Source organism: Talpa europaea (assembly GCF_964194135.1).
Source record: "Talpa europaea genome assembly, chromosome: 14".
Taxonomy (NCBI): Eukaryota; Metazoa; Chordata; class Mammalia; order Eulipotyphla; family Talpidae; genus Talpa; species Talpa europaea.
Genome location: NC_140082.1, coordinates 20,073,226 through 20,094,108, shown reverse-complemented (window position 1 = coordinate 20,094,108; position 20,883 = coordinate 20,073,226). Strand labels below are relative to the sequence as shown.

The 20,883-nt window shown below is 49.3% G+C and overlaps 1 protein-coding gene across 1 annotated transcript; it reads right to left on the bottom strand.

Annotated features, from left to right (window-relative positions):
* Positions 1-551: 551 nt before the first annotated feature.
* LOC311183691 (calpain-9-like) lies at positions 552-18,921 on the bottom strand (the record flags this gene model as incomplete). The annotated part of the gene is made up of 11 exons (XM_084253235.1): positions 552-859; positions 1,019-1,176; positions 2,459-2,619; positions 5,520-5,597; positions 8,399-8,484; positions 9,925-10,008; positions 10,863-11,028; positions 13,217-13,350; positions 13,699-13,817; positions 16,696-16,765; positions 18,727-18,921. 11 exons carry the CDS (start codon positions 18,919-18,921, stop codon positions 647-649), a joined length of 1,464 nt encoding a protein of 487 aa, XP_084109361.1. The 3' UTR covers positions 552-646.
* Positions 18,922-20,883: the final 1,962 nt, after the last annotated feature.

The window sequence follows — 20,883 nt, the reverse complement described above, 5'->3', positions numbered from 1 at the left end:
TCCATCTTGTTGTCTCAGGTTGATATTTTGATGGGAATTAACAGAAACAGAGTTAGTAGAGCTTGTCATTCTCTGGGGTCCCTAGAGAGTCTCCATTGGGAGAAGAAATAGGTTCCGGAAACTTGAACCACCCACCCCCCGCCCCTGCCACAAAGTTATTAATGGTAAATGGACGAAAGAGAAACTTCTTCCACAGAAATAACCGAAACAAAATAATTTTGCTAAGACCTTTTGAGGGACAGATGGCAGAATATTGGGTATGTGAAAGGGTACTAAAATGGAGCTGAAAGAATGTGTGATTCTTGAGAGTTGGAATAGCCACCCCTTTATCATGCACAGAAACACCTCTGGCATCCCCCTCATGTTGCTCCCACTCCAGAGGCTTCTTGGTAATAGAGTCTGGAAAATGAAGGGCTTCACCCAAGAGTGTCTTGTGAGCATGGTTCTGGGGTCAGTTGGAAAGAGCAACTGTTTCATGTGAGAACGAAACTGGAAATATGCCTTTGCTTGCTGATGGGTTCAGACCCTCCCTTTTGCCCCCTCCTGGTTTCTCAAGTAGATCATGGAAGAGGACAGGGGGCCATGACTCCAACCACCCTCTGGTGACATCTCTGGGAGTAAAGCACCAAAGAGGGATTCTTGAAACTCACCAGGTAATGGCCTTCTTCTTTGAAAAGATCCTCAGGCAGAAATCTGCTTCCTGATGGGGCTCGAAAGTGCTGGGAATCAGGATGTACTCCCCAGGGGGCAGTTTGAACCGGTCAGAAACTTCCCTCAGGTTGATGAAAGGTTCCCTTTTGGCCTGGGAAGCGTGGTGTCTGAAGAAGTCTTTGCTCAGGTGCTCGATTTCGCTTGGGCACTGCAACAAGAGTGTGAGGGGAAGTGGTTTTCCTGGCTGCGGGTTTCGGCTACTTGGACACAGTTGAGGGACTGGCATTGAGTGTCAGGTGTGAGGCTGAAAAGGGACCAAGAACTTAGGACTCCATGGATTCTCAACTGTAATTTGGCATCTACCCACCTGGTAAATATTGTAGCCTATTTTCAGCAAGTCATCTCCAAACCTCTTGCGTTTCCTTCGATCTTTTTGCATCAGGGCCACAAGGAAAGTGCATTCCTCCTGCCCCTCATCTTTCTCAGTCAGGGAGAATTTTATCTGTGGATTGGTCCAAAAGGTATCTGCCATTCAAAAGAGGCAGGTTATTTTCCCTTGAAAAAACGCCCAAAACAAAAAACAAAGGGGACACACACATCCTACCCACGCCCATCAAATTCTCCCAAACCTGGAAGGTGTTTCTCCCTGTCCTGATTTCCCTCTTGGCCTATTTTCTACAACCCCCTGGGAGAATGAAAAGGGGTCTCTTTTCCTTCTACCTCTTGGAACCGTTTCCCATGCAACTGTTCAAAGACATTCTTCTGCATTTCGTGCACTGCAATTTGTTCCATCTTTTTTTTTTTTTTCCCATTTGGCATTTCAAAGGCAAGTGCGGGGCACTGCGCTTGCCTCCCAGGGCCCACTCAATGGTGGTGTGATTTGAGCAGAAGTGACCTCAGGCCACCTCCAAGAGTGAATGCTGACTGTTCTACACGATTCCCTCTTGCCACAGGGAACTGTAACAAGTCCAGTCAGCAGCATTCACCGGGCATACAGGCTTAAGGAATCCCCAGTTAGAGGGAAATTCAGGGCTTTTGTCTGATGACCCTTAGGAGTTCTTGCTGAGCAGGTCAGTGAATGAGGGCTGGGGAGCTGGCTGCCCTCCCATCCCTGTAAAGTGAAACAGACTGAGGGAGAAATCAACAGAGCAGAGAGGGCAGAACAGACTATCACAAGCATATCACGGATCAATCTGTGCTTGAAGCCCACTCTGCTCCTCTGGACTTGTCAGTTATGTAGGACAATGAATTCTTTTTATTTCTTTTCTTTTTTTTTTTAAGATTTATTTATTTATGCAACAAGAATTGGGGTACAGGCCAGAGGTGTGTGGGTGAGAGGATTCACCAGAGACAAAATGGGGAACAGAACAGGCAGATTGACTGAAATACACTGCTGAGGGGAGCAGCAGGCGAGACAGGAGAGGCCTGCTGCGCCATATGCAGGTCACCTCCCTGGCCGGGGTCGAACTCATGCTGTAGAGGCTGCAGATAGCTGCATAGTGCTGACTTAACCCCTTATGCCACCAGGGAGGCCCAATTCTTTTCATTTCTAAACTAGTGTGAGTGTGTTTTCTATTACTTGTCAGGGAAGATAACCCAAGTGGTAAAACAAAGGAGGTTCCTTGAGCAATTCTTGTCCAAAGTCCTCCCAAACCTTTGCCATCCTCTTTTCCCAATCATCACTGAAATGCTTCTGTCTAGCTCCATATTTTGGGCCTTCTCTAGGGTCCTGCGCCTGATCCACTGATGTCCTGGTTTGGACTTAACACTTGGGGATGACAAAGAGAAGGGCAGGGAGACTACAAACCCAGGAAATTGCGGCAGCCTCCAGCCGTGGAGCCCCGCACCCAGCTTCCTTGGTGGACTGTCAGTTCCCACTTGCGGAGGGCATCCTCCTCTAGGGCATCAGGAGTGAGGTTGCAGATCTCCACTTTCTCAAAATGAGCCTTGAAGTCCGCAAATGCCATCCTGCAGCAAATTGGAGAGAGACATGCTCTGGACAGATGACACTGCATGACCTACTCATTCATTCAGTCATCCAACAGTTATTGAGCACTTGCTTCTGTCCTGGAGGATTGGGGAGAAATCAGGCCTGTGGAGAAGAAAATAGACTCCCTCCAAAAAAAAGTAAAGAAAAGGTTAAGAAAGATAAAAAGGAAGAAAAGCTTAAAATATAGGTTGATATATGTAAAAGCACTACAAAGGAAAACAAAGTAGGGTGAAGGGGGAGCGTGCAGTGTGGGGGATATTTTAGATAAACAGCTAAGGGAACTTCTGACTGTTCAGGTGGAGGCCTGGAGTGTAGGGGTTGGGACATAATGACTTTTTGGCAGTCCAGGTAGTTGGAGAACAAGTTCGTAAGACAGATAAGTCAGTAAAGGATGATGTTAAAAAAAAATGGTGGACCAGGGTGGTCATCCTAAGGCTTTTAGGTTTGACTCTGATTAGATGGAGAAACAGTAGGATGTGTTAACATGACCCATAACCCTTGACCCATGAGAAGGGGCACAGATAGAAGTGGAGTCACCAGTTATGAAGTGGGTGCTGTTGTCCAGGTGACAGATGAGGGTGGGTCAGTCCAGGCTGGTAGGATGGGAGGTGGTGAGCAGTGATCAGGTTTAAGACGTATTTTGAAGGTTGAGCCTATAGGACTTATGGAGGATTAAATGTGAGGAAAAGAAAGAAAGGCAAGAAGATATGTGGTTTGAATAGTTGGATGGAAAAAGATGGAGACTGTGTTGTAGCAAGTTTGGGAGAGAAGGATTTGAGGTTTAGTATGTGATCCTGTGATGTACCATGGAGTAGATATTCACAGGGAGATACTGAATAGATCCTTGAATATATGGATCTGGAATTCCAAGGAAAGGAACTGAAGATATAAACTTGGGAGTATTGAAACCATGGGTGATCCCCAGAATAGTTGTGCATGTTTGACAATCTCTTGAACCTGCTCTTAGGAAGGCAACTTTGTGTGACACTTTTCTATGAGTCCTGTGACACAAACGTGTGCAGAAGAAATTGATCTTAAGCCATATTCCAAGCTGGTCAGAACCAGGAGACTACTGACACAAAACCAAGAAAACAGGAAAAAAGAACAGATTAGACCACATCCAGAAGCAAGGGGTCCATCCCAACAATCTGGAAACCTTTTCATATATAGATCCATTTGTAACTATTTGATCAGACTCAGTCAAGCCCATAAACTTTACATTCTGAACTTTTATTTCCTTTCTACCTCCATTTCTATAAAATCATTTCTACTTTCCAGATTTGAGCCTTGCCTCCTATCTTCTTGTTGGTTGACCTCACAATAAAAAAAAACAAAACAAAACAAAAAAAAAAAAAACTTTCTTCCCCCCAAAATGGTGCTGTAGGGTTGATTTTGATAAGTGACAGAAAGTGAGCCTATTGCTGGTTTTAGTATCAGTGCAAAGACAGTGTGATATTGTAATTTATAAGAAATATTTTGTCATTCAGGTGACCAAAGTATATTTCTCATATATTGGTCTTTATCCACAGTTCCTGACAAATGGCTCCCCGAACTTGGATTTTCTTAGTGTTGAAAGTGATAAAAAGTGTCGAAAGTGATAAAAAGTGTCTTTTGTTATTAAAGGAGGGGAGTTTGGGATGCATCTAATGAGAGGGACTAGGTTTTTTTTTTGTTTCTAATGACACAAAGGACACAGAAACATTAATTCAAAAGGGCACCTGCACCCCTATGTTTATAGCAGCACTATTTATAATAGCTAAGTTTTAGAAACAACCCAAATGCCCAAAAATAGATGACTGGATCAAGAAGATGTGGTACATATACACAACGGAATATTACTCGGCAATCAAAAAAGATAAATTCATGCAAATTGCAGCAACATGGATGGAGCTGGAAGGGATCTGCTCAGTGAAATAAGCCAGAAAAAGAAAAATACCAGATGGTCTCACGCATAGCAGGAATTTAGAAAACCTAAATTAGGGACCAGGAAAAAGACTAATTATAACAAAGTAAATATGAAAATCAACAAGCAACTATAAACCAGAGACACACTACGGGGTGAGGGGAGGAGTGGAGAATTAGGGTCAAAATAAGGGGGGTGGGAATTGTGTGGGGAATATAATCAAGATGAAAATGCATACATTGTGCAAAAATGAAAAATGATGTAAAAAATATATAAAATGAAAACAAAAAAAAATAAAAAATGGAAGGACTCAGGCAAGAATTCACTGGCGTGAGCATATGAAAGGAAACAGAACCAGAAGTCAGACATTTGTGGTCTTGCAGAGTTGGAAGAGTCAACTGCTTCCAGGTCCCACAGGAAGAAACAAGACTTGAAATGATTTCTAGAGATAAAGGGCCATTAACCAACTTTCCATTAGCAAAGATTTTCAGCTCTGTGGAAAGGCCAGATTAAGAATTCCTTCCCACTGATCTGTATTTTGAGATGCTCCAAAGGTGGCTGCCTTCAAGGGTCCCTGTCACCAAGTTGGGCCTGGAGGTAGTGACCCAGGGAGCAGCTTGATGCCTGCATGCAAATTCACTGGGCTGCAGATTCAAATGCAAACTTGGATGATGGATGGTTTAGTGGAGGGAGGCTGGGTGAGAGCTGGGAGGTTGAGTCTTCTGTTTCCTGGATCACATGGATTCCCTTGACACTCTAAACAAATCTGGAGATGTGAAGAGTCCTCAAAACATGATATATTAAATCCTTTGCCAACTTGGGTGGATATAAGGGTTTTGAGACAGGTGTACGTGATTTACTGAAATGTACGATAAAATTATATGAAGAAATGGTTGTTCTTTACACCCAAAGGCCATGGGGGCTTGTCATACCTCTTTCGCAGTTAGTACAGAAATAAAGAGGTAAGAACTGTACCAGAATTCTCCTTTGACCAGAGCAGGGTGACACAGGCGCTTTTTCTCAGCGAGGCTCACAGAACGCCACTCAGGAGAACTAGGAGGAAACCAAATCAGCATGTGGGTCATGAGCAGTACTCGCCTTGGGTCGGGGCAGTACCTTTTCCTAGGAACCAGGGTGTGAGGTTATGAAAGGAATAGATCCTGGTCAGTGACTATACCATGGACCCCAGAAATGTGCCAGAGGCTTTGAGATTGGTCAGAAAGTACATTTCCAAGCACAGCCAATGGAAGAAGAAGAAGCCAATGGTCTCATGCTTCTCATGAGACCACCACAGGCAGGGAAACTCACTTGACCCCTGTTCTTTGTCAGCTAACACTTTGAAAAGTCATAATCATAACTAGTTTGACAAGCTTGTTTGACATTGATCTACCAAGTACTTTCTTGCTGTGACCTCCCTAGGAAGCTGGATCGTGTTCTGCCAGGGGGCCTTGCCTGTCCTCAGGTGAGCAGCTACCTACTGCCCTCCAAATTGGGAATTAGAGATCTAAGGCCACTGCTTCTTTGGGACATCTTCCTCCCTCCAACACACACACACACACACACACACACACACACACACACACACACACACGTCTCCAGAAGCAGTTCACCCTTGAACAACTTGGGGTGATCAACCTCTTGTGCAGTTGAAAATCCAAATGTAACTTATTGTCAGTCCTCCTTATCCTGAGGGTTCTGTATCTGAGGATTCAGCCAACCATCACGCAAGGTTGGTTGAATCAGTTGCTGCAGAACCTGCTGAGAGGTAACAGATCTGCGTATAATGAACGTGTACAGTTAAAATTGTGTTGTTGAAGGATCAAGTGCAGTTCAAATGGCGCTGCCACCACCTCAGCACTCTCATGGGGGGATCCATTTCCTCACATCCCATGGGTCTTGACTCCTGGGGGAGGGCTCAGAATAGCCAAGTGAACCCAGAACCTCTCTCCAGGTTTCCCCTGGCAGGGTCTGGAGAACAGAACTAAGAGCCTTGATTTTTCCTTTGGGCCATTTTCTTCCAATGGCTCACACCCACATAATGTGTCCAAAGGCTAAGCTGAGCTTTCCAGCCTCCCTCTGGCACCAGGCAGAATCAGGATCTGGGATCAGGGTGGGGACAGACCCTCCCATCCCCCCAAGGCTGCCTGGAGGCAGGCAGTCCCCAGCTGTGTTCCAGTAAAACCCACTTCTCCCTCTTCACCATGTTTCTCAGGGAAAGGAAAAAGTAGCCTTTGTCCTTTTGGAGACTCTGTCCCCTGAGTTAAGGGACTCTATAAATCTTAGGAGCTAAAAGCAGTCTCATTCCTTTTGATTTCGTGATTTCTCTTCCTTCCCTTTCCACCAGGAGAGGAAGGCCACGTTCATGCCTGCTTTGATGTGGGTCTGGTGTGAATCAGTCTCTGCCAAAGTCCCTTGGTTCTGAGGCGGTGGAAGGCAGGAGGGGGTGGGGGTGGCGGGAAGGGAGCAGTGATGGGGACACTTCAGTGTCAGTCTTATGCCCTCAGGCTGGAGTCTGGTTAATAAAGCCACAGACACACAGATGACTGGCGCCCCCTGGTGACTTGTCTGAGCTGAGGCCAAACAGGGACTTGGCTTTAATCAAGTCTAGATTTGTTCAGACTCCCTAGAGTCCCAGGAGCTGCAGGTGGGCAGAGAGGACAGCAAGAGCCCAAGCTGGCCAGTGCTCTGGGTGAGGAAGGAGAGAGGGAGGCGGTAGAGACAGGTCAGGGTGCATCCTGCCTGTGCACACTTGCTCCATCCCATCATCCCAGGCACAGGGGCCACCTCTCAAGGGACATGGAGGGGACACAGGCCTGAAAGGAAGACCTTTCCTATAATTGGAGCCAAATAAATAATCCTGGTCATCAGAGCAGTCGTAGTGGCTAAATTTCCTATTCCACTTTGTCTGCCTCTCCTGGGCCACTGGGATTCTGGCCAGTGGCCAGAGAATCCTGTACTGACCTGCTGGCAGCACTCAGGGATTCTCACCCCAAAATACTCATTGCCACCACACACACGTACAGACACACACACACACACACACATCACTGGGGCCACTCATATGTGGAGATAAAGACCCACGTTACATGGGGATGTGAACTATCCGCATGGGAAGCAATATAGTTGAAAAGCAAAAACCAAAATGTTGGTATCACAGGCGCCATGACAGGCTCACCCTTGGCCCCTCTCTCACCAGGCCTGAGTTTCGATTTCCTTAAATCCCAAATTCCTCTAGAGCACAGACAATTCTGAGAAATGGGCTGAAAAATTGTCATGAGCGAGACCAACCCATTCATCAGTAACTGGACAAAGATCCCTACAAACTGGACAGAAACCCCTGCAGTAGATAGATAAGAATTGAATGCTTAAACCCTGCATGAGCCAATCCTAAAATTTCAGCCCCAACTGCTGCGAAGGCCACCCAATCAGCCCTCAGCATCTTTCCAATTTCCCGTTGGGGCCCACAAAAACTCAGCAGAAAAGGGGCTCAGGGCTCTCAACCGAGAACCGCTGCGTTGGTGATGGTGGGAGCCCGGGCTCGAGCTTGTTAATAAACGACCTTCTTGTGTTTGCATCGGTGTTGGCTCTCTGTGGTCTTTGAATTCTGAACTCTGGCAAAACAGAGTCACAGACATGAATACCATCCCAGGGACGATAAAAGGCCACTCTAAGAGTCTTCCCTGTGAGTCAAGTTTGACTGCAAGGCAGGCCCCAGGGGATGAAGGGGAATGAGGTGAGGTCATCCAGAAGCCAGGGGAGCACGTTAGACAAACTTCTCCTCCTTCCCAGGACACCGCAGCCAGCCTTGGCCCAGTGGACCCCATGAACAGCATTAAGGTGCAGTGGGGACCCACCTGTCGCTCCAGGGCCCATTCCACTCACTCTTGCCCCAAGGATCCCGGACTCTGATCAGCTCAGTTTTCTGGCCTTGGAAGTTTACCTGGAAGGCAAAGGCAGCAGGGGAATGTGAAAGGATCAGTTCATGTGTGAATTCCAGAGTGGTTCCTCTCAGCCGGAAGACTCTTGACTTATAAACATTAAAAACATGTCAAAACTCATCCAATATTAACTTGCCCTAGGAACTGTCCTGCTAAACATAGTGGCTAACGTGACATGAATCTTCAAATGAATGAGTGACTTGCTAGACTGCAATTTCCCTAGAGGCTTGTTTATCTGGGGAGCCTCAGAATCCACAGAGAGAGGTGAAGAGTAATTCTCAGAAGTGCTCAGTGAGCTACTCCTGACTTTCCTTCATCCTTAGCCTCTTACTCACAGCTGAACGACAAGTATAGAAACACATGTTGGGAATTTAAACAGCAACAATAAATAAAAACCACGTCTAAGTCTTCCAAAGCCAATATTCTCCCATTTGAGGTGTCATCTGAGGATCTTTGCTGTCCACATCAATAGCCCAGAGTCAGGAAAGAAAGCCCAGCCAGCCGTCCTTGGAGAAAGAGAGATAAGTTTTGGAGAAAGAGAAAATAAGACTTCTACTCATCAACTAGCCAGAAATTTGAGCTCTCAGAGCAGTTTCCCCTGATATAGGTATATATGCATATGTGTATATACACATAGATATATATGTATATACACACACAGGTATATATGTAAATACACACATACATCACACTACACATGACAAAACGATATCAGTGTGAACGATCTGAGTTGCTCCACTTTCTTGGATTTTATTTTATCAGAGATTTCCAAGTTCAGATCCAGCCAAACCTGGATGTTGCTTTGTGGGTTGAATCTTGAATTTGGAGAACCTACTATAAGGGACTTAGACATCTGTGGATTTTGGTGTCCATAGGGGTGGAGGGTTGCCCTAAAACCAATACCCCACAGACGCTAAAGGACAATTGCAGTTAAGCTTTTGAGGAGTCAACAGTTATGAGCAGCTAGTGCCCCTGCATCACGGGTCCACTGTGTATCTGTATCTGTACCAATCTCCATCTATCCATCTATCTCTACCTACCATCCATCCATGCAGTCATCCATCCATCCATCCATCCATCCATCCATCCAGCCAGCCAGCCAGCCAGCCAACCAGCCAGCCAGCCATCCAGCCCGCCAGCCAGACACCCATCCATCCTATTGAGTCTCTTCTCTAGAGAACGCTATTACAGGATTGATGTGAAATTAGTGAAGAAAAGAAAAACAAAGATCAGGTTCTCCTACCTGCTGCACAAGTTGGGAACTATGATGGAAGCTCATGTTGCTTTCTTCCCTGTTTTGTGGTTTAGAATGCTGGCTGCCTCCTCTAGATGACACATTCTCTGAAGTCTGAAAGCACAGTTTAAGCTTGAATGCACCAAGGAAAAGGATGATATGGTCACAGCTGTCCCTGCACCCACCAGCAGGACTGCACGTCACCTACCTGATCAATTCCTGTCACAGTGTAGCAATGATCCTTAATGAGACCGAAAGGTGTCCGGGCTTTGGACTCTGCAGTACTTCTGGCCTAAAACATGAAAATAGCACTGTTAGGTCCATCGTGTAAGTCACTCCCTTACCAGGCCAGACCCAGCTCTGCCTGGCCCGGCCTCTTTGCTCCCCAGGAGGAAGGGACACACAAAATGTTCCACAGGAGGCCCCTTAGCAGTGACAATGAGGCATTCCCATCCTCTCCCCAGGATGAGAAGCCCCTCGTTCCCAACAAAGAGTTGACTTTCTGGCCCCAAACAGAACTGTCTGATCATCCCCTCATGGGGGTGCACGGTCACATACACGAGGAGACATTGTGTTGCACTCAGCTCGTGTCACCAGCTTGAAAACACCAGGAGATGGGTCATTTAGTAGCAAAGAACAAACTCCCAAGGTTTACTCAAGAGGAAACAGAAAATTTGGATAAGTTTCACAACTAGATGACGCAAAATTATGTGTGTGTGTGCATAAAGAGATTAGAAAAAATACTGTTAAGTATCTACTGATATATTTTTCATGATGTGTGACATAAACAAAGATTCCAGAAAACAGTAGGGTTTCATTTCATGAAATCAAACCCAGCCCTGAATTCCTGAGTGTGTGTGGCTGTTTGAATGAGCAAGGGCAGAGCTGAGAAGGGGACACACAGCACCGCTGGGGTAGAGAAAGGGACAGAGATTTGTCGGGATTGTTCTACCTGACACAGCAAGGGAGTCTGAGCTTCGTCATTTGAAAGACATTAAATAGAATCTTCTGCTTGGATTAAAATAAACAAACACTGACACTCCCCAGTCCTGGAAGTGCCAGCCCTCCTGTGTGTGCTCAGGGCACCTGCTCATGCCTCTGACTCTGGCAGAGAGCTTGGAAGGGAGAGACAGGTGAGCGACTTACCGTGGTGCAGCCCACCAGAGAGCCCCTCTTTAAGGCCTTCTCGAGAATCTCATAGAAGTTCTCTGGAGCCTTTTTGGTAGTGAAGGTCACGGCTACACCCCCAGTGAAGTCTTCCATGGCCTCGATGGCAGAGCCTTGCTCCAGGGCCTGGTAGCTCCCATTTAACCTGTGAAGCCACGTTTGGAAACAGCTGCAGGGATAAGGAAGGCCACCAGGTGGCGCCTCTAGCCAGAGGTTTTTCTAACTGAATCAAAAACCTCCAAGGCTTGCCCTGGCTGGGTGGCATGGAAGGAAGATGGGAAGTAAGATTTGGGGTCTACTTGATGCTCTGAAGACACAAGAAATCTCTGTGAGATAGGAGCCTGGTGTGGGTTACTCTGACGGCGGGGTCAAGAGCCAGACCCACCTCTTACAAGCTGAGTGTTCTTGAGCGAACCCGCTCATGATTCAGTGTCATGATGTGCAAAGTGGGGGACAGTTGTCCTCTCCCCTCTAGGGCTGCTGTGATGTTTAAATAAGTCTCTCTCTCTCTTCACAAGACCTGAACAAGAAAGAATTAGTCGTGTAGACAGAGAGGTAAGGAACTTTTCCTTCCTGGTCTCAGGTACTCCCAATCACACAACTGCACACGTAACATGTCTGTACATGTACACACACATACCTGCACACAGAATGTGCATACAGACACACACTTTATGGATATATACTCTTCTTGAGTTATAAAATAAACTTTGTCAGTGTGTAGCAATGTTCACTATTGTTTTCATTTGCAGTTTCTTTTTTTTTTTTTTAAAGATTTATTATTTATGCATATAAGAGCTGGGGTACAGGCCAGAGATGCAGGGGGTGAGAGGATTCACCAGAGACAGAGTGGGGAACAGAACAGGCAGACTGACTTAAATACACTGCTGAGGGGAGGGAGCAGTGGGAGAGACAGGAGAGGTCTGCTGCACCATGTGGGTCCCTCTGGGCGCCTGGGAATTGAACTCATTCTGCAGAGGCTGGGGATTGCCTCATAGTGCTGTGCTTAATCCCTTGTGCCACCAGGGAGGCCCCCATTTACAGTTTCTTAATGACAAATGATGTTGAACATCTTTCTATGAGCTAATTTGCCTTCTTTTTAGGAACCTATTCTGTAGTCTTCTCCCTGAGGCAAAGGTTTCAAATCCTACCAACTGACTCAAGCTTTTTGCACAGCTTGGGGAGGGGGGCAGGTGAGGGGTTCCCTCTTCTGAGCTCCTGGAGAATGAAACCACCCCCAACCCAGCCCCAAGCAGAGAAGCTGACCCTAGAGAGGAGGGGTCCCTGATGGCAGGACTCGTTGAAGGACTGGGTTGCCCCCACCAGGCCTGGAAAGCATCCCCTCTGCTCACCCCAAGCCTGTCAGTGGCACCGAGGGTGTTTATGCAGACCAGGTGGGCAGGTGGGCAAAGGAGCACCTTTGGTTCTTTCATGGTTTAATCCCATCCTGCTGATTTCAGGATTAATTGAGCCTCCGTTTACCTTCACTTTATTTGGCCACTTATACACCCACTTGGAGGTAGAAGCATGGCCTTCCTCCCTGCTTCCTGTCTCTGAGGATGGATTTCCACAGCTTGAAGATCCAGGTTGAGCCCAGGGGATCCCGTGGGAGCTCTGCTATCATGGCTGCTGCTGACTAGCTGGTGGGCTGGAAAATGACATTGCCAGAGGAACTCCGGCCACCCGGGTGAATAGAAATGACTGTGTAGATTCTACTTAGCCGGGGTTCCTAGGTTAGTGAAATCCAGAGACAGAAAGTCGCAGGGTGATGGCCGGGGGCTGGGGATGTGAAGAGGGTGTAGTGTTGAAGGGTGCAGAGTTTGAGTCTGGCAGGATGAAGCTGTGTGGGTGATGGTTGCCTAACAATGTGAATGAACTTAATGCCGCTGAAATATAGTTAAAATGGTTAAAACAGTCAATGTACAATTTAAAAAATTTGAAAGGAGAATTCCAAAGTGGGGAAAGTGATATCTCAGTCTCCACTGGCCAGGAGCCCTGAGGCTTCTGCCCTGGCTGTGCTGGCGGGGACGTCGCCCAAAATATATCCCTGCACTCTGGCTGCTGCCAAAGGCAGGATCCACATGTGGGGGCGGAAAGGGATGCGCGTCGCCATGTGTCTGAGGATGGGCACAGCTAGACCCCGACAGCAAGCTGCCCCAGCCACTCCTGTTCCACCTCTAGCGCTGACTGGGCCCCAGGCGGGTGGCCCTGCCACCCCACACGTGCCATCCCAGAGCCTCAGTGTCCCTCTCCACAGCTGTGCCCTGAAAAGGACCCAGGAGGGAGACTGGCCTCCCTGGGACAGGGGCCTGCCCGCGCTGGGCGACACTCACTTGGCATAGGCTTTCTCCAGCAGGGCGCCCCAGAACTTGTTGTTGTCAGCTGAGTGGAGGTAGATCAAGCGGTCCTTGGAGGTGGGCAGCCGGTCATCAATCACCACGTCTAGCCACTCACCGTATTGCCAGAGCTGTCACCCAGGCAGAGACAGATTGCAGGGTTGAGTCTCAAAGGAGGTCCAGCCCCCCTTTGTCCACTTTATCACTTTGCTTTTTCTCCCTCAGATCTGGAGGAAAATGGCACGTGGGTTCTGCAATGGGCTCAGCTGTGCTTTGTCCATGGAGCCATGTGCGGAGCACCCCACCCGCCCCTGACATGGGCTCGAAGACCGTCATGGGTGCAGCCCCCTCAGAGCCGGGGTGGACACTACAGGGCTCTCTGACCAGTTCTCTCTCAAGAGGAAAAGGCACCCCTGATGACCAGCAGCTTCAGAAACACCTGACATCACACTGCGCCCCAATGAGGTAAGTTCACTTACCTGGAAATGGAAGATCCCAGCATAACCGGAGCCAAAGTTTTGGTCCTGGGGGACCACTCTGGCCAGCGCTTTCTCGTTAAGTGTCAGGGAGGCAATGGCAGCTGACAACCAGCAGTCATCTGTAAGTGAAAAGTCCTCAATTGTAGGTCTTACTGCTAATTTGTGGTAAACACGACAACTCCATGGCCAAGGAGATGCGGGGCATTCCAGATGTGACCACTTTTTTTCTGTATCTTAAAATATGGGAGGTTACCAGCAAATCTCTCTGCTCTGCCTCCCTTCCCAGCTCTCCTGCCCACTTAGCACAGACAGCTCTTATCTTGGCAGTGGTATAGGTCATGCCCACGTGACATGCATAAACACCCTTGTGCTCTATGCACGTCAGCTCCTTGGAAGGCCAGGAGGGCAGGGCTGTGAGAGTTAGTGTCAGCGGGCCAGGGTGAGTGATGTCTCATCCTGCTTGGCCTGTGGCACTTGGGGTGATCTTGGAGGGAGCACTTTGCCGGGGCTCATGCCTCAGCAGGTTAGACTTAGCTTTGTCGTAGGTAATAATAGCTCCATGGGCATCATCTACTTTCACTGATCTTGCATTTTCAAGATTTGTAGACTGATCTGCTGGTTTCCCCAGATATAACCTTCAAGTTAGCTCCCATTCAGAGGAAAACACAAAAGTGAGTGTGAACACAAGCAGTGTTTGAAGCGTACACTGTACAGACTCCCACATGCGTTCATGTGCTCATACTGAGCATGGGGCGGGCACCTCATCTGTACCTATCAGAGCTCTAGCTGCTGCCTGTGAAAGATGTCTGAGCAGACATTGGGAATTACCTATTTAACCAACAGGACCTCCCCATTCTACCCCAAATCTATTTGCTTGTAGTCGATAATACCACTTGAATTCATTGGAACTCAAGTGTGGCTTCCTGGGAGTTGACATTTCTGGAAAGTTCTTTGTACCACTGCACTCGGGACACTGTCACACAACCCTATTTTGGTCATTGCCAGAGACTATTTTGCCAGAAATGTGCTTAGCTTTTGAAGAGAGAGATTCAGATGCCATTTATACAAGTCAAAATAAGGGAAAAACCCCCAGAAGAGATGAAAATTACTGATCACTGTTGAGTCTGTGCCAATGGATAGGTCTGGCCACCTCAAGCACGCTGCTGGGTGAGGGTGCCAGCAAGGTTCAGTTTGTCGGGTGAAAGCCTGCAGGTGGCCACTGATAGGGAGGGGCAACGATGGTGTTGGTGATAGTCAAGTGCTTATTTGGGGGGCTGGTTCACAGCTGTCGATTTTATTGTTATCCTTTATTCACTTTTTTTTTTTAATAGAAGTGGGGTATAGCCCAGCTGTGGAGTGGTGAGAGGATTCACCAGAGACAGAGTGGGGAGCAAAACAGTGGACTTACTGAAATACACTGCTAAGGGCAGCACGTGCTAGACAGGCGAGGTCTGCTGCACCATATCTGGGTTAGCTCCCTGGCTGGGGATCGAATTCAGGGCATAGCAGTAATAGCACTGAGACTCAACCCCTAGGCCACCAGGGAGGCCCTCCTTCATTCATATGTTATTTTTTTTAAAGATTTGTTTATTTATTTATACAAGCACTGGGTACAGTCAGAAGCGTGGGAGGGTGAGAGAATTCACCAGAGCCAGAGCAGGGAACAGAATGGGCAGAGTGATGAAAACACTGCTGAGGGGAGCAGTGGACAGCAGGAGAGGTCTGTCCCACCATGTGGGACCCTCGATGGTGGCCGGGGATCGAACCGGTGCTTATAGAGGCTGCGGGCAGCTTTGCAATGCAGCGCTCAACCACGGTGTCACCAGGGGAGGCCCCTCATTCATATGTTATGTACAGTATTTAGATGTAGAAAAAGTGCCACAAAATAATATTTGTCATCAACTATCAACTAAGGTTGTAATTTCAAAATAGTTTTATACCTAAGTGACAAATTAAAACTTTGAAAAAAACAGGAGTCCCATCAACGATTTTCTAGTGAATGATAATCCCTAGTGAAAAAGTATCACCAGGGAGATGCGTGCAGGGGTACGTGAGGGGAGGTAGAGGAAGAATGTGGTTGACAACTGAGAGGGAGATGTTGAAGAGAACAGGGAGAACCTCTTAGGGGGGCTAAAATCAGAAAATGAAGACCAACCTGAACACTTTTTTTTTTTTGAAAAGCCAAGGTTATATTTAGAATGTATAATTCCATGTATCCACCATGTCTGTGTCTCTATGTCTATCATCTACCTACCTACCTGTCCGTCATCTGTTTATCTTGTCATGATTCATGTGTCTGTCTGTCTGTCTGTGCATCAATCATCTATCATCATTCTAGGTGTGACTTTTGAGTTCTGGGAGGGTAACTCAGCCACTTGTCGTGAAGCTCCCGGCATGTCCCACTTCATCCGTCAGACCACAGTGGTGACCTCAGCTGTAGGGAACTCAGTGTCTGCTCCCGCTCACAGTGGTTTGCTCTCTTTGGTTCATTCCTCTGGGGGTTGAGGTGGTCCTTAAAGCATGAACCCAGAGGCAGTGTGGCAAAGTGGTTAAGAGGAATTGGGGTCCTGACTCTGCATGTCTATCATGTCTATGACTTTGGATAACTCACTTTGCCTCCCTCAACTTGGGTTTCTCTGTAAAACTGGGAGCGTGGTTGGGAAGATGAAGTGAGGCAATGAGTGCTGAGGGGAGGCCTAGCAGGCAACCGACTAATGTTCTGATGGAGCCAGCAGCCAGGCAGCGCCTCTGGGTCTGTCTGTTTTCTGAAAACTGGTGGGGAGCAGAGCGCCAGGGATGTAGAGTCCTCTGGCTCCCCTTCAGCAGAGCAGGTGGCCAACTGGGGAGGAGGGGGAAGCAGAAGATGGGAGCAGTCATGTTCCCCATCCCTGTGCACGGAGTTGCTGGGACCTGTGCTGCTTGAGCCTTGGCGGCAGCTCAGACCCCCAGGAGCATCTGTCCAACCACCAGCTCTCCGTGCGCGACCCTCTCACTCACCAAGCTGCCCTTGGCAGATGTCAGTCCTGGTGGCCCCTCCGAGAATGAATTCTGGGTGTTTCACTATTTCCTGGAAGAATGAGGGCATCGTCAGTGAGGCCTGGCCCTCCCGCCCCTTCCTGGCTGGCTCTCCTTTCTTGCAGCAGAACACTTTGTTCCTGTTTCATTATTGTTTCCCCGTGGAGGGACAAGCAAAGGGACAGCCTCATGGTAGGATGCGCCAGTCACATCACTTGGCCCCTCCGTCCCCTCTGCCTACATGCCGGTCAGTGTAGGAGCCTCTTCTCTGCTTGGGGAACTTGGTCTCACGCTCAGGGACCCTCCCTCGGAGGCTTTCATTCCCCCCAAGCACACTTGGTGTCTTCTTTCCAACTCACACTGTTTTAATGAATCCATATTTGCTGTTGTTGCCTGTGACGCCCCCTTCAGAGCCCGTCTTCTGTGAGGCTGGCACTGGCCTGCCTGTGAGAACCCCATTGCCTCCTTGGCTTCCTACTCCATGCCCAACATTCTGAGTGATGTTCACAGTGTGTTGTGGTGGCAGGACAAGGGGAGGCTGTGGTAGGACGAGGCCTTTGGGGGAATCCATGCCTCATTGCTACTTAGTGCTGACCCCAGAGAGGGCACTGAGCAGGGGATGCATGAGCCCTGCAGGCGGCAGGGGGGTGGCTTGATGGGCTAAGAGTGGAGGCAGGGAGGCCAGCAGGAGGGAAGGAAGTAACTAGAATTTCTCAGGAGAAAGCCTGAGGCACTCAGTGATAGCCTTGTCAGGTTTAGGAAAATACTAGATGACCAGAAGCAGTTTAGACATGATTCAGGTTGACCAGTAAATAGGTCAGTACACACTCACACACACACACACACCCTCCATCAGGAAATTGCAATAAAGAGCTTACCACTGTATAAATTACTCATGTCTACCTTGAACTCTGCCCTGAAGTTCAGAATCGTGTGTGTGTTTTAAGTAGACAGGCTGTGTATTTAAAACATCTTCATTATTTTCATGAAAGGAGACAGCATGAAGGCAGACATGGGGCACCCAGTGCCTTTCAGAAAGTGGGATGCAGAGCAAATGATGGTGATGCCAGTAACCGCAGCAGGGCGCCGTGTCTACCGTGGGCACTAGTGTCTCAGCTTCACAGGGAGGAGACTGAGGTGGGGGAGTCAGTGGTGTGACTGGTGTGACCACAGTCCCTGGACAGATGGGTGCAGGGTCTCAGCTGCCTCCCGGCCCTCTCTGCACTCCATTCCTTGCCGTCCCAGCCCATCCCTGGGGGGTCTCCCAGGCGGGTCCCCACCCGAGGGAAGGCAGCCAGCACCACCCAGTCAGAGGCTGAGCCCTGACTAACCCAGCACGGGAAATACTGACTCCTTGTCCCAGGCAGCAGCTCATGGCCCTTGGGACCATCACCTCCAATTGTTAGGGGTGGGGGGGCATGGACACTGGCTCATGGGTACTGCGGGAAGGGAAAACAGGATGTGTTGGGCAGCCCCTTGCTTCCTATGCACCCCCATCATGGAGACACTGCACGCTTGCTCCGTGAGCCCCGTCCACACTGAGCACCCTGGGCTCTGCGCAGAAGCTGCTGAGCACTTTACATACATTACCCCATCACCCAGGTGAACACCCTCCTGGAGTGGGGGCTGGGGCTGCCCCCCACCCTCTCCCCTTGGGTGGGACGTGGTGCCTGGGACTGGCCCAACTCATCCTGAATAGCCTTGACCTCCACTCCCTGACTACCAAGACACTGTCAGCCTCGAGTCCTGACCTCCACGGGAGTGAGACTGCTGGGGGCTGGATGCAGCAGATGCCCTGGAGTCCCCCTTAGAGCACCCCAGCCCCGCCAGCTGTTGTGTGCTCCCTGCATCATCCCAGCCATCACTCTGCATGGCCTCCCCTGGGAAGCTGGCCTGGATCAGGTTTGTGCTCTGCCTCCCCTCCTGTCCCTCCTCTCCTGCTGCCCTCCCCTGGGTCCTGGGATCCTCCTCCCAAGCCCCCTGCCTGTCACCCCCACCTCTGGCTGCACTCACCCCTGGCCGTTTCCACACGACTGGGCTCTCGGGATCCTTGCTGTAGTAGAGAGAGGAGCTGTTGGCCGGGAAGTCTGGGTCCTCAAACAGCGTGCCCTTCTGCAGGCACTCCTGCCTCAACTGCTCGAAGCTCTGGCCTGAGGAGTGGATGATGCGAGCATCCTGGGGCCCCGGGGCCTGTTTGATGTAAGACATGGCTGCTGGCTGCTCCCCAACTGGCAGGTGGGCTTGGGGTCTGCGATGGGCTGGGAGGCACGATGTGTGGGCCAGTCAAGAGGGAACCAGCTCAGGGGTTCCTGGGCTGAGTGGCTCTTGGTCTTACCTTTAGCCTGGGAACCTCCCTGGTTGGGGCACACCCTGTTGATAAATTGCAGAGAGACCCCTCCTCCCTCCAGGGACTGCAGACCTATGGGAGCTGTGGGGCGGGGCCAATTCTGGGCAAGGCAGCACCCAGTACCCTCTGTCTAATGCACTGAGGAGACCCGCAGGAGCTGGAGGATGCTGGATGAGGAAGGAGCGTCGGGAACCACATGGGTCCAGGATGTGGCAGGCAGTGTTTGCTTGATCAGGGAGAGCTCTGTGGGAACTGGAATCGTGTCTTCAAGTTGAGAATTGTCACCTGTATCTGGGCAGTGGTGAATCATTGTGGTACCTATTATTTGATCAGGGCTCACACAGCCCTCACACAACACCTAATTTGACATAGAGCAGGGGCAAACTTCACTCTAGAGAGCTAGATGTGCTTATCTGCTCTGCCCCTGCACTCCCAGGTTTGTGCTCTTGCCCGCCCTAGCGCCCCCGCAGGCAGGGCCCAGGTGATGGCCACAGGGCCCCTGGTGCCCCAGCCGGAGCAGATGCCTGTACCCCACAGACTCCTGCTCACCAGCCCCACGACGATAGTGCGTGCCCTGGATCTGCTCAGGGCTTCACTCCACGAAGGGTCGCGGTATCTTGTCTGTGTTTGGGGAGAGGCCTTGGGAAAGTGACTGATGCTCCAGTGACTGCAAATGTGTGGGAGACTTTCCCAGCAGCTCAGGTGCCCTCGTCTCACTCTCAGAGCCCACCTCACTGAATAGTTACCCTCCATGCAGCACTGTGTGTTCTCATCACAATCCTCCACTTTGCATTTAACCAGAATATTCCAGGGACCCAGCACATCACCCCCCAATAAACCATGTCCGTTCCCATGTTAGAATCCAATCCCTGGCCCATTTTTTTTTTTTAAAGATTTATTTATTTATTTGTTTATTTATTTATTTATACAAGCACTGGGTACAGTCAGAAGCGCGGGAGGGTGAGAGAATTCACCAGAGCCAGAGCGGGGAGTAGAGCAGGCAGAAGGACCAAAGTACACTGTTGAGGGGAGCAGCGGGCAGCAGGAGAGGTCTGCGCGCCATGTGGGACCCTCCCCCCCGTGACCGGGGAGCAGCTGGGGATTGAACTGGCGCTGCAGAGACTTCGCAACCCAGCACTCAACCGCTGCACCACCAGGGAGGCCCCCCTGGCCCATTTTAACTCTCTACAGTTCTCCAACTGGGCGATATTGTCTTCTTCCGTCTGATGGACTTTTCTCTTTTGCAACTGTTCCTGTCCCTGCTCCTTGTTTTCACAAGGACGATGGACTTAGTGTGTGCCCCTGTGGGGGTCTTTTCTTTTCATTTTTTAAAAAGATTTATTTATTTGTGTATCCACGCACTGGGGTGTAGTCCAGAGGTGGGGGTGGGAAAGGGGGTGTGTTGGGGGTGGGGGAGGGAGGATTCACCAGAGAGAGTGGGAGGAGAACAGTTCTGCTGGATCCTAGCTGCCCCAGCCAGGTAAGTCACTGGCAAGCCTCTAAGAAAAGGGCCTCACACTGTGGGGCTGAAGATTTCTTGTGCCTCACACTGTGGGGCTTAAGATTAAACATCCCTTTGTTTTTTATTCTTGGTCATAAAAAGAAAAAAACTCATGGAATATACATTGGGCAATAAATTATAAGTATAAGAATATTGTAAGTACATGGCATGGAAAATTACTTGCTTAAAAATTAAACACTGAGGGCCTCGTCTGGTGGCACAGCGGTTGAGTGCTGGGCTGTAACCTGCCCACAGCCTCTGCAGTGCCAGTTCAATCCCCGGCCACCGGGCGAGGGTCCCACAGGAGCGACAGACCTCTCCT